The sequence below is a fragment of the Nicotiana attenuata genome, chromosome 3 (assembly GCF_001879085.1).
Source record: "Nicotiana attenuata strain UT chromosome 3, NIATTr2, whole genome shotgun sequence".
NCBI classification, from domain to species: domain Eukaryota; kingdom Viridiplantae; phylum Streptophyta; class Magnoliopsida; order Solanales; family Solanaceae; genus Nicotiana; species Nicotiana attenuata.
In genome coordinates this window covers 1,352,203-1,364,042 of record NC_031991.1, presented here as the reverse complement: position 1 = coordinate 1,364,042, position 11,840 = coordinate 1,352,203, and the positions used below count along the sequence as shown (strand labels likewise).

General features: G+C 37.5%; 1 protein-coding gene across 1 annotated transcript; it reads right to left on the bottom strand.

Annotated features, from left to right (window-relative positions):
* Positions 2,240 to 10,578, bottom strand: LOC109223188 (putative rRNA methyltransferase). The gene is made up of 11 exons (XM_019387397.1): positions 10,033 to 10,578; positions 8,305 to 8,352; positions 8,067 to 8,222; positions 7,863 to 7,909; positions 6,345 to 6,501; positions 6,196 to 6,257; positions 5,861 to 6,056; positions 5,111 to 5,200; positions 4,453 to 4,592; positions 4,236 to 4,362; positions 2,240 to 3,480 (listed from the first exon to the last, which is right to left on the bottom strand). Exons 1-11 carry the CDS (start codon positions 10,504 to 10,506, stop codon positions 2,473 to 2,475), a joined length of 2,505 nt encoding a protein of 834 aa, XP_019242942.1. The 5' UTR covers positions 10,507 to 10,578; the 3' UTR covers positions 2,240 to 2,472.

Sequence of the window (11,840 nt, the reverse complement as noted above, 5' to 3'; positions counted from 1 at the left end):
CGTTTGAATGTAAAAGTTCTAGTGGACGGAAGGATGAAGTATTTATAGTTTGCCAACGGCGGTTCAAAACCCGTAGTGGCCGACAAATAATTGACACACATTTAATACCTTGGAGACTAGACCGACGGGACGTTTCAGTTACCTTTGTCACTTACGTCATGATTTATCGAAGCAAGGCTCGGAAGTTCATATCGTTTCTCGTCGTTTTCTCTCCAAAAAATAAGGGGACTACCTGTATATGGTCGAAACCAGGTTCGTCTGTTGTATGACCGGTCGAGACTGAAATGTGGCAGGTCAAAGCTCGACCCCGAGTTATGTCGAACCAAGGCGCGAAGTTAAATCGTTGAGCTCGTGAGTCCGGGACCGAACAAGATCGAGGGAGCCTTGTCGAGCCAAATAACCGAAGGCCGAAATTTTCGCGATCGGTTGGAGATCACAGCGGAAATCTTGACACGTATCAAGGAGATGCTGATTAATTAGCAAATCATGAGATTTCTTGCCTTTTGTAGAATTGTATCTAAAGTAGGACTTCACTACTATATAAAGGGGGTCTGATCATTTGTAACACATATTGTAATACACCAAAGAGCAATACACTGTTATTTTTAGTTCTTATCATCTTTTTATTTTGTTTCGACATCGGTGGAGGCATTTCTTGGCTCGAGGGTGATCAAACTCCAAGGCTAAGGCTGTCCAATTTGTGTGGTTTGTGTTTATTTCCTTATCATTAATATTAATATTCATCTATTTTCTTAATTTGTATCAAGTTATATCACGTATTCTTAAAATCCCGTACAAATTCAATTATTATCCGATTTTGAGGGTAAACAGTCGTTTCATGGAGTTCTTCTGTGTTCTAGATAATAATATTTTTTTCCAGACTTGTATTTCCGCATTAATGAGTGACTATTTTGCCACTACAATTTAAAGTATGACTAAACTCTAAGCGTGACCTAAAAGTTGATGTTTTTTCCAGGATTGCCATTTCAAGTATTGCTCCCGGCTATGTACTAATTTTTCACAAAATAGAGCCTCAAATGATAATCAATTTTGAATTCCAATTGGAAAATGCATCTTACGAGACCTTGAAGACTCCCTTAATTTTTTTCTTTACTTATCAGAGTAGTTGTTTTGTTAAACTACTTTCTCAGGTGAAATATTGATAATTTAGTTTCAATTATTGTATAAGGTAAACATATGGCTCTTCCTCCCTTTTAAATGTAGTTACAGACTGAAAAACTGATGTACAATAAACCTAAACCTCCACTCTTATTCCATGCACCAAGTTAATATACCAATTCTAGTACCAATGAACTCTTAGGCCTTCAAAAATATAAAATGCATTTTCTGAAAATATCTTTAAATTGAAGTTGACTTTAAAGTCATTGCTCAATGTTTGGGTAAAACATGGAAAGTGGTGTTAACCAATTTCATCAGCGAAAAAGAGCAAAAATTGTTGTTGAACTCCCATGTCACATTTATCCATCCAGCTACATTGTTTTCTTATGGTATTTTTGGTACGAAGGAAAATATATTTTCTTGAAAATAAGTAATTTTCTCACTTATTTTTTTGGTGTTTGGTTAAGTAGCAGGAGAATATTTTTCTGAAAAATATATAATTTAGGCAAACACTATGAAGACAAAATGTGTAAAGGTAGGGAAGGTGGCAGTCAGGATCTAAGGGCCGGGATGCGAGTGGCGAGGGTAGCAGTGCGTCTAGCAAGGGCAGAAGGTGGTTGAGGGGCAGGGGTGGGGGTGGCAGGGGGTGGCGAGGGGAGGGGGTGGGGTGGGGAGTAGGGGTAGCAAGGGAGGTAGGGGGTGGAGAATAGGGTAGGAAAGGTTAAAAAAAAATTTTAGAAAACATTTTCTCCTTTTGGTAGGAAGTTAGAAAAAAATGATTGAGAAAAATATTTTCCAAAATATTTAAGCCAATCAAACATCGATAATTTAGAAAATATCTTTCAAAATATATTTTGCTTCGTACCAAACACACCCTTAATTTAGCAATAATTCTGAACAACACAGCTTTGTATAATAACCTTATCAAGAATACTTTTTCCTGTCATGCCAAGCACACTGCAAACGCCACCTCATGAAAATTGATATGTTCACTACTAATAACCAAATAACCGAAACCATTAAAACATTGTGGATTACTAATATTCTTTCTCCCAACTATTACATGCACCCTTTTTGATTTTAAGTCAATATTATTTAACTTAAGTATTAGCCATTCACATTAATCATCAAGACAAGTAAATCCCTTATGTTGATAGAACAAAGAAATCAATAAAGTATCTTCAAAAGTGTATAAATAAAAAAACGATCTAATAAAGAAAGCAATAAGAAACCAGAAAACAGCTTTAACATGGGTTGGCTCTTATTGCAACCAGATGCACAAGAGAATGTAAGCAAAATTCATGAGCTTAACTTATCTTTGGCAAAGCTCCTTCATCAAAATACAACTTCATTTCATTTTCCCCGGTTTCCCTGCTTGCCTGCTGCCGCCGAAGCCTTCCCTGAGCCCTTTCCTGTTTGTTTACCCTTCTTCCCCTTGCCCTGCTGCTTCTTCTTGTTCATTCCATGCTTTCTAGCATCTTTTTTCATTCGCGGATCAACAAGGACTTTCCCCTTGCCAACCTTAACTTGAACACCCTTCTTTGCCACCACATATTCCCTTTCTGGTTTTTTTGGTGTTACCGCCTTTTTGTATAGCTGTTCAATCATTTTTCTCTTTGAACGATCGTTAATATCAGCTTGGTCTGATATTGAGTTAGCTTTCTTCCGAACCTTCTCTAGCTTTCTATGTGCTGCCCGTTTCTTACGAGCTTTGGCTTCTGCTACCTTCTTTGCAGGCCGAGCATCAATTGCTTTAAATTGAGCTTTCATTGCAGCAATCTCCTCTTTTGTCACGGGTTTCTCTGGCTGGCGATGTCTCATTTCCTCATCAAGGAACCACTTCGGCAACCCCTCATCATGAAACATATATCTGTTGTAACCATCATCAATCATATCTTCCCTAGGCCTTTTCCTCAGCATCCTCTTCGCTGTAGCTAATATTTCAGCTTTTGTGTCAATATCGTCATCTGATTCATCGGATGACGAGTCACTTGAATCAGTAGCAGGAGTAGGAACAATCTCAAAATCTTCTTCTGTCTTGGATGCTGAGACTTGTAAACTGCCATTTGTTTTCCTTGTGAGATCCTTAGTTTCTCCCTGCTGTTTATCATTTGTCAGCTCCTTAGATTTTGGGGCTTGCTTCGCCCCTCCTATTTGCATCTCATCTTCACTATCATACTTGTCCAGGATATCTTGCTCTTCCGCTTCATCAAAAACATCTTGCGTAAACCACTTTTTCACAATCTCCTCCTGAGGCGGTGGTGCATCCTCGAGGGGTACGACAAGAGGGTTGACTTCATTATCTTCCTTGTCACTGTCAGAGTCTGGAGCAGAATGAGTCATGCTATCATCATTGCCATCCTGGAAAAGAAAGAGCAGCACTACCATTAATGCAAAGAAAGAAAGAAAAGAAGATAAAACTTTGGAGAATCTAGTAGAAGGCATGTGAAAAAGCCAAACATTTTTTTAGATGATCCAGTAAGGCTCCATTTGGAAAGTTTAGGATAAGGACCAAATTGATTCAGTCCTGCTTTGTAATCTACTTTTAGGTCAATCTAGATATATTTTTTTTTTTTGAAACTGGTAACTTTTAGGTCAATCTAGATTTAGTTTAATCAACGTGGAAATGACTTTTCTTTTGGTAAAAACTGGATCTTAACTAAGATTTCGTAAATTCTAATTTAGCATATTTACAAATCTCAGTTGATTTATATTTGAAATTGAAGTGCCACTAATAAATTGCTGTAATATATAAAAAATATATGTGAATCGTAAAAATTAATGATTTATCAAGTATATAGGAGAAATTTAGCTTGTGTTTAGTATTCCCTGGGGCACACAAAATCCAGATTTGGCGTCTTTTACAAATAAAGTTTGATCCAGAAAACAGGTCTACACCAAACTCGGGAAACGCATGTACAAGCTAGCTCCCACTAAGTCCGAGATCCAGAGCTTCATCATACAAGTACTAAAAGTATGACATCAATCGAATTTCTAAGCAGGTACTTATTGAAGGAAAAAGAGAAACTCAGCCCCATAACAAAAAGAAAGAGGAAAAGAACAAAGGCGGATATGCAGATATGAATTTTATAGTGCAACTTAAACCTAAGTACAACCTGCAGGAGTGGACCATCCTTCAAATACGCTTGTTTGGTTCGCTTTCTCTGCTTTGATTTTCCTTCCACTCTACCCAAATACCGTTCGTAAGCCTCGTCAAACAATGCCTCTATATTTTCATCATGTCTGAAAATGAAGAAAATAACATGCAGCTTCAGAAGTGTACAAGAAACAATCAATATTAGAAGCAGATGTCCAGAAAGCTGGCCATAATACCTTCTGCGTTCGTCTTCAGAGTCCAGATCACTGGAGAAATGCTCCTCGGCTTCCTCATCACTTCCGTCATTTTCGTCGCTTACCTCTGTAGTTCCTTTGTCATTTTCACTGTTATCAACAGCTACGAGATCTTTCTTTCCCTGAGATGTTTTTTCGAATGTACGTGAATCATATTATTAACAAATTTGTAGCAGACTCCAAAATAGCAGTAAAAATGAATTAAATGGGTGGCGATTAAAATTAACTCTCAACTCGCATCACTGAGCACTCAATCCCTTCAAAATTTCATCTATTTCATCTCCATTTCAACCAAAAACACAAAAATGGAGCATCCTTAACCACTTTTGCATAGCCTCCAAACTGTGTCTATCAACTTTTCATCATTTCTATCAGTGTTTTAGGAAGAACCCACTGAACATTAAGCAAAAAAATATATTAATGTCCACAAGTCCATAAATGTGGTCTACATCCTACTCTTGTCTTTTATATATCTCCTCCTCAAATTATCTGCTTTCAAATAGCATCCCACTTGATGCACCCAAAAAAGAAAACCCACCTTCAACCGGATCAACTTTCAGGAAAACCATTTTCTCTGTAGATGCTGCATCCACTACACTAGTACAAACGACAGAACAAGGAAAATGAAATGTGAACATACCTTGATGGAAGATAGAGAAAACAAATCCTGATCACCATAACCATCCTCTGTTGCATCTACTTGAATCCCAAGTGCCTTGCGTGCTTTCTCCTGCCATCAGAAGAATTAAAGGAAAATAAATATCAGCAAAATAGCTCCCATGTGACTTAGATAAGAAACAGAAGCTGGTATAGGGTACATATCAATTCAAGAAACTGTCCCAGGGCTTTGGTCTAGTGATAAGAGCACAACAAGCGATGTATGGATTAGGTGGATGTCATGGGTTCGAGTTTCAAACCGTACACCGCTAGTCTCGGGGATTTCTTGGTTATCAAAAAAAGTACAAGATACGCCTAGTAATTATCAAGACTTTCAACCAAATAACAATTGGTACCAAGATCTCTTTTTCCTGAGTGCCTAGGTGTAAATTCTAGTAATGAATAGACAGGCAATCAAATAAGTATTAAACCTGCTCTGAACTGCAACTTTTCCCTGGCTCTAGTTCGACTAATAGCTAAAATACCCTGAAGAGAATCAGCTTAAGTGTGCATTCAGAAGATGGAGAGGAGCCACCATAAGTTTTTTCAAACAAAGGAAAGGCATGGAAGCCACTTGCTTTCATAAGGGAAAAGCACGGAATTTCACGATTCGGGTTACTTGTTCGCTCTATTAATTCTTCAAAGCTCAACAGGATAATCACTCCCACATGCTGTCTTATGGGGCAAACCAAAATAGAAATTGAAAGAGACTTGGTGGAGCATATGCATAAACCTTGGCTCGTCTTTTTGCTTGAAGTTTCTTCTCTTTTTTCTGCCTTCTCTCCACGATATTGGTTCTCTCCTCTATTTCATTAAGAACCCGTTCATCTTCGTCTTCGTCTTCGTCTTCTTTGTTCTCACTTTCAACAACAGCTGTTGGGGTCTTAATCTTTTCAGGAGATAAAGCTTTTCTTATCTGCATACGCCACCTTAGCAAAGCAAGGTTTGGATTCAATAGATTATAAGAAAAGTATAAGGCACAAGAATAAGAACAAAGGATAATGTAATTAAATTTACTCAAGAACTTTGAGTAAACAAATAGGTTCTCAGAAGGTTTCTGTTTCATACTTTAAGAGATGCTTGAAGTCTTGCTTTGCAAGAAGACACAAATCATCACATAGAGCTTTAACCTGGCACAAACATCCAAGGGTAAGGCTGATGATAGCAAACAACTATGCCATCTAGCAACAGGCTACAATAAGTCACAAGAAATATACCTCCTCTGTTGTAAGAGCATGATCTCTAATGGGCAAACAAGCGGGATCATCAAAGCTCATTGAAGTAAATGAACCAAGGATATGAACAGGGTTATCAGACCAAACAAAATCTGCAACTGAGCAAACCTTCCTTAAAATTGTGGCTCCATCTTCATACCTGCAAGGTTCATTTTATACATGTCATATAGAGGTATTAGGCTAAACTCAAACGGCTTTAGCTCTAAGAATGACAAACCCACTAAACTGAATCAAAGATAACATCAATCATTAGAAATTCAAATTTCAAAGTGAGCAGCATTGGAACAACACCATCTACTAATAAAGTGCATAATAAAAAGATAAGGCACAGACAGTTTCACATGTGCCCCAACAATTATAGGTTCCAAACAGATTAGTAGAAGTTGAGGGTGGAAATTTTTAGTTGGGCAAACCAAGCAACCTATGAATTTGAAGACAAGTTATGCTGGGATTAGTTATCCTAGTATTATTTCTTATTGACCGTTTGGTATGTCGTATAAATCTGGGGATTGTCGATTTTACTGCTTTATCCTGGGATTACTACCACCCCTGGCAGGTATAAGTTATCCCGGTACTATTTTTTAATCCTGCGATAACTTATCCCAGGATTAGTAACCAAACAAGGGAGAAGGCGATACTAAATTTTTATCCCAGGATTATGTTCGCTTATCCATCATACCAAACAACCCCTTACTATATGCAAAGAAAGAGGCAGGGAGTGAAATCTTCAGCATCACATCGAGAAACATAGAATCAGTCATAATCCACTGTCCTGGGAGACAGATTAAGGAAGTGAAGTAGGTCACGCATTAGGAAGAATGAAGAAGCAGTCTGTTCATAAATTGAAGGTTTTGGGGAATCCAAAGGCAGCAGCACTACTGAGATGCTGAGGACTCCCAGAACCAAAAAGCCTGCCTGGAATCACGGCCTATTGTCAGATGTTTGCTTTTCGCTTTGCTAAAACTTGCTCCACAAAATTCTCAAAAGAATTCAAATACCTATGTGAGGAAACCGAAAAGAAAAAGGAAAAAGCAACTTATTTGCAGAATCTGTTTCTAACCTATATGCGTATACAAAATACACGTCACTGCATCTGTTCAAATGAGTGGCACCTATTATCACAATTTGACACATAAAGCTGTGATCAATGCACACTTGTTGCTGGAAACGAACCCGGTTTCAGTTTCTTCTCATAATACAAGCTTGTACAAGAAGCAGGTCAAGCATTCCCCTAGGATACTACATCTGGTCATCTAGTGAATTGTTTGTTTATCAAAAAAGACGAACAGGTCATCCGTTTCACTTCATCATTTCTAGAAGGCCAGATTCTGAAAAATTTAAAGCAGATTGGTTCATTTTACGAAGTTCAATGTCCCAAAAACCTATGCACAAATACCAAGTTTTGTAGTTTGATTATAGTCAATGGAATGTCTCCTGTTCTTTCTCATGGACTAGACACAACAATTCAAATGCATAAATACACTGCAAAATAGGATATACCCATCACGATGTCTCTTCTGCTTCGACCCCCTGAGTACGTCAATCACCTGATCAGGCACACACAAGAAGATCAATTGGATTATAGGAGCGTCTATATGAAATGGGAAAGGAGAGTGTGTGCACCTAGCATGCAAGTGAGAGAAAAAGGGGATGAAGGGGGGAGAGAGCATGACAGAGAACCATAATCAAAAGCTTTTCCTGTACCTTGGGGGGTTCTTGACCTCCTTGAAAGAGGTGCTTTACATCAAGAAGTCGTGGATCAATCTTCGCAGGAGCTTTATATTTTAAACCAATAATATAAATTTCTGCAGATGCTGAACGACTTGCCAGAGGTTTATCCACCTCAACCTTCTCAAAAAGCTGTCGATAAAATTCAAAAGTGAGGGACCATTTGATCTTTGTCTACTTGAAAAAGAAACTGGGTATAGAAGTGGAAAATTACCTGTCTTAGACAGTAAAGAACTGCATTATAATCTTGAGATCTGAAAATCTAAAAGAGGAGATCTTATCAGTCTACTTGACAACTCCGCTTGTATGAGCATGAAAAGAAGCAGTTTCATCACAAGATCTCAATATTCAAATTGGGTGGCAGCACATGCTGACATGTCACTTTCTACTTACATCAGAATCGATAGAATGATGAATAAAATCACAAGTGCATGCTCGAGATTTGCAAATACCAAATATTACATTAACTTAAATATCCTCAAGGAGAAAATAAAAGCCACATGCACATACCAAGAGTAGTGTTAACCTAAGATGCAGAGAACTCTGGCACAAGACATAATCAACAATGGAAGAAAGTAAAAGTAAGAGAACCCGCAGAATACAGCCAAATACATTGTTGTCCATCAGAGCTGCACTCGACCAATCAAAGCATGTTCGTTGACAAAAACAATGAAGAAATTACACATCAAGAAAAAGGTCACTGAAAGAACATATGATATTGATCAACAAAATTAGGAAGATTGGGGGCTCCACAACCCTCACTAACCATAATGGAATTCTTCCTGATGTTATGATAGAGCATATCTCTAGCTCGATTAGACCTCAGGGAATCTACAGAATGGCTACCTTGGGCATAAAACCAAGATCTGCCAAGTTTCTTGGATAAAAGAGGCGACATGAGCATTAAATTGGAATTTGAACAGTCCTAGCAAGATCATCATTTCTACAGGAGATGATGCTCAAAAATACCTCGGAATGCACAAGCACTGACACAAATGCATTTCCACTTATTTTATTATGTAAGGGGGGGGGGGGGGGGCGAACTAAGGAAAGATTATTCACTTGCAAGAGACATAATTTGCAGTACTCTTTACAAGGGCAGGAAAGCGTGATCTAGAGGACCCTCCGCTCCAACCATGAGTTTAGGGATTTACCAAGGCCGTAAAAGCAAAAGCGCCAGGCAGGGTTTACCACATGAGACAAAATCAAAGACTAATTACCAACATTGACAAAATGAATTTCCAAGTTTTTTCTACTTGTGCCAGCCAAACTGGCTGGGCTAAAGATAGTTAAAATTCCAACAGTACAGATCAAGGATTATCCTATCTCAAAAATGACAAGTCATATACTACTAGAGCTTTCTAGTATTACTCCAAAAGAGTTATATAGACACAAATAACAATGGAAAAAGAACGGTAACAAGTTTTCATAAAAACAACAGATATTCATAAACTAATTAAGAAACTCATCAGCAAAGATTCGGGCTTTTAACCGATATGGTAAAATCCCCAAGCTCATAGTTGGAGATAAATGGTCCGTTCCATTAGGCTATTCTTCATCAATATTCATAATAACATCATTTACATAACAAGCAAAAAGATTCTTTTTTTTTTGGGAGAACCTTAGTAATAAAAGAGCTTTCTAGTATTACTCTAAAAGAGTTATATCGACACAAATAACAAGTGAAAAAAGACCAGTAACCATTTACATAACAACAACAACAACAGATATTCAAAAACTAATTAAGAAACTCATCAACAAAGATTCGGGCTTTTTTCCACATATGCAAAATCCCCAAGCTCATAGTTGGAGCCAAAGGGTCCGTTCCATTAGGCTATTCCTCACCCGGGTTCGGGCAGTTTTTAACATAGATGAAGCAAAATATTCATAATAACATCATCAAGCCAGCATTTGGATACATAACAAGCAAAAAGATTCATACCTTAGTAATAAAAGTGCCTTTAGGAGCCAACAATTCAGTAGCAAGCTTAACAGAATCAATAACCAAAGAATTCTGACTAGTAGCTTCTTTAGCCCAAGCACCACCGACATTAGGAGACCCATCATGAAGTACCAAATCAAAAGCTCTACGCCCATTTTCAGCCATTATTCTTTTAATAGTCGCACGACATTTAGGGGTCGTAATATCCTCTTGAATACATATACCACCACGAAGTGGTTTAATTGGGACCAAATCAACGCCAAGAACAAGACTGCCAACGGGTACATGCTTTAAAGCGACTTGCATCCAACCACCTGGCGCTGCACAAAGATCGAGAACTGCGGAAGATGAACGGAGAAAAGAAAATTTGGAATCGAGTTGGACTAATTTCCATGCTGCTCTTGAACGGTAACCGTGATCTCTAGCTAAATGGTAGTACTTGTCCAAACGATGCTTTCCTTTCACTTTTCCCATTTGAAGAGAGGAAATCTGCTCTCTGTTTCTCTGTATGTGGGATTGGGGGTTTAGAGAGTTTGCTAGGGTTTTGGCGCTGAGAATTTATACTGGTTTCTGTATGTATACCTTTTTCTCACGTGCTCCTCACGTGACCAAACCTAAAGCTTAATTTGGGAAAGGAGGTCCATGTCAGTTGCAGGTGCAATGATGGCCAATTAGACAATATAAAATAAGAAAATAGACCCAAAAAAAAAAGTAGAAAGGAAGAGACAGATTTCTTATTTTTCAAGTGTTCTTAAATTAGCGTTTGGCCATAGATTCTTAAATTTGTTATGAAAAATTTGATTTGGCTGAATTTTGATTTGAAAATGAAAATGTGTTTGGACGTTAGTTTTCAAACCATATTTCCCAAATTTATTTTGGAAAAACACGAAACATGACTTACACCCACAAGTTTTAAAAACTATCACAAATACCCAACAGTACCATTAAAAATAACATTCATTATATTATCGCAAACCATAGTCCTGAACATAAATAAATTTGGTACAAAATTATCATTTATATAATAAACTACATGATACACTATCAGATAACCGAGAAGACGAAGCAACATTGTTACAAAATAACAAAATGGTGGGCTCTTTTATAAAGTATAAAAGTTTGGGGCAATTTATTAAAAAAATATAATAGTGATATTTTGACCCAAAACCAGCTATTGAGCTGGTTTTGGGATTTGGAATTTGGGATTTTGCCAAAATGTAGGCAAAATCTATAGCCAAACATGTGTTTGCCAAGTAAAACCAAAATTTATTTGGCAAAATCTATGGCTAAACGGGTCCTAAGTATATGCTATAGGATCTCCAATACCTCTATTTATAGGGTTTCATAAGGCTTACAATTGGGTTACTTTAAATATGGTATTAACCATTGGGATTATAGGGGGAGATCATGGGAATGGTTATGGAGGTGTGGGAGTTAAAATTATAAGTAGCGGAGTAGTGGGAGTTATGGAGATAATGGAGAAAAGTAATTATATTACTCCTTTAGGAGCTATAGACATTCATTATAATATAATATTTCATAACATTCCCCTTCGGATGTCTAAAGATAATGTGTCTCGTTAAAACCTTACTAGGAAAAAACCTCGTGGAAAAAAATTCTTGCCAGAAAAACCTAGCGAAAAACTTTAGCTAAGGTTAAAAGAGTACAACGCATATTTGGCTCTCCCTGATGAAAACATCACTTTATTTTTTGAAGACGATACATTTCAATCTGTATTTCAAATTCTCAAACGTTGAGGTTGGCAATGCCTTACTGAAAAGATCAGCCAAATAATCACTTGAACGAAT